Here is a 4313-nt window from a genome sequence, read left to right as displayed (position 1 = left end):
GGAAGTTAGAGCATTTTAGGGTTTGCCTTTTTTTTTTTTTTTTTTTTTTAATATGCATCTTGGTGTTTTTATAGATACACGTTTGATGAAAGTGTGTCTTCCAAATGCATCGTACAGTTTTTTAAAGGGAAAATTGTATACGTGTCAGCATTTTAAGGGGTCTTTTTTCCTAACGTGGCAGCACCTCTTAAAAGCTTCTGCTATTATATATAGCCAGCGTTTAACCCGCGCAATGTGCAGGATCAATTTATGAATTAGAAAATCATCAACTTAATATATTTCACTTGATGCAAGTGTCCTTCTAAAAGACAGACATAACCTGGCATCAACGCATGATCTAGAAAAAATGTTAATTGAAATCCCATAAGTTATAACTAATTGGTTCAAGGTTTTTTTAAAGGCTGTGGGTTTGAGAGAATATAGTTATTGAAGTATGAAATAAGTAGAAGGAAAATTTGGTTAATAAAATCAATCTGTAAAGAAAAAAGCTTGCTAAAACATATGAGATAAGTAGAAGGGAAATCAATGTCTAAAAATCTGTTGCAAAGTGTATAAGATACGTTAGTTATAAATCTGTTTGTTTATTATTTAAAAATGCAGTAATTAACCCAAAAAATTCCATAATTCCATTTATAAAAAAATTATTATTACTATACATTCTAAAGTATGCATATTGAAATCTAGTTATTAAAATCAAGGGTGAAAATCCTTGATGTCTAAAACAAAAAAAGTAAATTGCAAGCACCTTATGCTGTTAGCACTTCCTAAGTCCAATATCTTTTTTTTTTTTCTTTGAAATAGTTAGAGATGATAGTAAATCAAGTACCAAAGGAAAAATATAATAAAATTGTACAATAGAAATACAACTTCACATTTTGAGATACACTTTCAAAACTACAACTATACATAAAATTTGATCCACTCTTAAAATCGCATTAGAGATTCTAGGTTGACTGGAAACTATCTAGATCAATAGTGTTTTTCTTTTTTGGTAAGATAGTTCTATAAAATTAGAATTTACCGTTAAATTAAAATTTATTCTAGCTTTCCCACCTCATCAATTTCATAATGTCTTCCTTTAGAGCACAATGTATATGAAACTACAATGGATTGTAAGCACTTTAGGGTAGTTATAGGCCTATAGCTTGGCATCTTACTGCTCTAACTCTAATATCCTTTAGTCCCAACATCAACAAATTTATGTTAATATTTAAAAAAAAAAAAGGAAAAAAAAAAAAAAAAAAGAGAAANTGCAAGAGCTTCTCCAGTCTTGATGCCCAAACTTTCAATGTCAAGATTCTCTATCGTGCTAACTATAGGATTGAATCGAAATGGGATGCTCAACCTGTCAGCTTCTTCTTTCAACTGAAGATCCATTTTTTCTAATACTTCATTCTGTTCATGAATACCCGTAATTTTCAAATGGGGTGCCCCTTCTTGCCGCACACTTAATGCCTGAAGAAGTCTAATCCATTGTTCTGGCTCAACTGGATAGAGATCAATAATATGAACTACTTTTTCCCCCTCCATAGCTTCCATAATGGCCTGATTTGTGATCAAATATGCAAACTTCAAGAAGGGGCAATGCTCATAGAACAATTTTTGAACAATAATTTCCTCAGAGACTGATGATATTTTCGTCGAATTCAGTGCTTTGTGCAGACCAGTAAAGCCTTTGAGCATCCTATCAGCAAATGCCTCAATGAAATATGAAGCAATTCGCTGAATTGCAGTGCCTTTAGGAGAGGCAAGATAGGAAATATGTTCAAGCCTGGTATTAACACTATGAAGACATCTGGCAGTTACATGGCTAGCACATTCTCCAAGAAGTTCTATCAATTGCAAACCTCCTTCCTCAGATCGTGGGGATCTGAGCCAGGGGTATGGGGATCCTAATCCAGGAGAGGATTCATGGGATGAAGTTAAAGAAGATCTGCCTTCTTGTTTTGCTCTTGCCATGAATATCTGAGAGCAAACTCAATGCACTGTGAATGGAGATCTGAATAACAGCTAGAATGGGATTAGATGTGAAGGAGAATAAATTTTAATTGCTGCAATAATAACACTACACCACTTGATGATAGAGAAAGTTGAGGGAAGGAAGAAAGAACTATATCTTGAATCTTTCCCTCCCTTTTTGCTGTTAGGTTTGTTAAAAAAACTACAATCTTAAGCCAACCAAGGTAAAAATTGTTTGGTTTTTCAATATATTTTCAAGTAACAGTTTTGGTTCTCAAAGTCAAAAGAAGCAGTTGAAGAACACTTCAAATATATCACTCTTGAAACATAATTTTTTCCTCTTCAATAAATTCCTTTGGAAGTAAATGTGGGGCTATTTGGGTTGCTAATTACTCACAAAATAAAAAAATAGTTTCAAGACAATGGAACTTTTCCTTCCTATATCTCAACAGTATAAGCCAACTGACAGTAAATTAGAATTATAAACTCAAAGAAACTTCTAAGAAACAGAAAAACCAATTTGTGTCCCTAAATTTTAATCTGCAGATGTTTCAAAAATTAAGTAAAAAGCTCAACAAAAGTAATCCAAAACCATTTTTCAAGTTACCAAAAAAATAAAAGTAAAAGGCCAATCAAAATTAGTTTTCCCAGCAAAATATAATGCTTTCTTGATTCCATAAAACCAAAAAAAATAAAACATAAAAACTTTGAAAACCTCAGTTCTATTCTTCTCCAATATTTTCCCAGCAACCAAACACAGGTTGAATGAAAACCATGTTAAATATCTTTTTTAAGAAAACACACACACACACACACACTTATTATTCAATCCAAAAGCAAGCTTAAGGGAATGTATTATTTTCAATAACTGATCAAAAAGGATTAAATATATATGGAATGGAAACATGGGAAATTACCAGGGAATGTTCAATTGGTTGCTCCTTAAGAACTGATCAAGTACACCATTAACTTTAAATTCCCAGCTGGGTTTTCAAATTGATCAAAAACCCAGAAAAACCTCTAAGAAAATTTCCACTCTTGGTGAGCTAGTCTGCTAAACCATCAAAGTGGATTCAGAGCTATGCAAATTTTGGGGTCAGGGATTGTGTAGCAAAGTGAGTCCAATAAAATAAAGCTATTGACCTATTGTCTTGATGGCCTTTTCCTTGGATCGTTGTTGGCAATGTAAGATGTTTTACGGTTTTGTCTTCATATATTTTTTGTCCCTAGGAGGAATCTGAGGAACATGGAGTTTCAGAAATACAAAAACCTGTCTTTCTAAATTGCAAGAGAAGCCGTAAATAAAGTGTCTCCATTATCACTATTTTGTTTTATTTCTTTGGCTATGTCCAGAAGCACTATTTGGATGCTTGGCATTTTCTTCTTGCATATAAATGGAATTGTGAAAAACGCCAATGGCAGAAGCACTATTTTTTTCCTCCCACTTTTCTCTTTTATACAAAATGCATAGATGTGACATCTGGATGTGGCATTACTAGTAACTATCGTCACATGCCTTGCATCAACCCGCTCAATTCACCTAAACCGTCCAATTTTTTTTTTTATGCTAGGTAAATGCGGGGGTTCGAACCCCTGAGCTCAAGGTATACAAGGACACCAGATGCCACTAGGCTACAAGGCCCAGTGGCACCTAAACCGTCCAATTCGCTTGGCCAAAAGCCTACTCTTACATATATGACAGTGCTTTCTAAGTGAGTTGGGAGGATAAAAAATCGAAAAAACTCAACCTAATCTGCCTATATGTCTTTTAGTCTTTAGTTTATATCAATTTTTTTCTTTTTTTAAAACTTCATGATGTATACATGTTAATATGAAAGATGAAGATACTTTACCAACAAATTTATAAGCATACATACGAAAAAAAAAAAGTGTCACAAAATCTATCTTAGCACCAATTCAATGGCTCCAAGTCTTCAAGGAAAACTTTGGTTACAATAATTGGTTTTCACTAGTGAATTCAAGCAATTTGTTAGTAATGCTAACGGTTTTATGATGTGGAATCTAGTTCACAACTTGGGTTTGCCGCCAAGAAGCTTTGTTTTTTGCATGAATTTTGTCCAGTCTAGAATCTAGATATTATCATTGAAAGAGAAAGGCGTGGATTTTTCGTTGTTCATAAATAAAATGTTTATTAAAAAAAAAGTATTAAGTCTATTTTTTTAGAGATAATTTCAACTTATAGTGTCACCAAGACATCAATTGATTTTTTGGCATAGATGGAGATCGTGTTGGGAGGAAGTCCAGCCCACATGGAATTCTATTTCAAGATGAAATAGGTGAAGTAGTTTGCAAGTACAAGAATACAAGCGGTAGAAGCTTTTTTTTTTTTTTTT

The 4313-nt window shown here is 33.2% G+C and overlaps 1 protein-coding gene across 1 annotated transcript; it reads right to left on the bottom strand.

The window, feature by feature from the left end:
- Positions 1 to 1283: 1283 nt before the first annotated feature.
- LOC112025611 (scarecrow-like protein 3) lies at positions 1284 to 1959 on the bottom strand (the record flags this gene model as incomplete). Its single annotated transcript, XM_024058275.2, has 1 exon — positions 1284 to 1959. A coding segment is annotated over exon 1 (676 nt), but the record flags the coding sequence as incomplete, so codon positions are not given.
- Positions 1960 to 4313: the final 2354 nt, after the last annotated feature.

This window comes from Quercus suber, unplaced genomic scaffold (assembly GCF_002906115.3).
Source record: "Quercus suber isolate HL8 unplaced genomic scaffold, Cork oak 2.0 scaffold_1700, whole genome shotgun sequence".
NCBI lineage: Eukaryota > Viridiplantae > Streptophyta > Magnoliopsida > Fagales > Fagaceae > Quercus > Quercus suber.
This window is presented reverse-complemented; position numbering and strand designations above follow the sequence as displayed.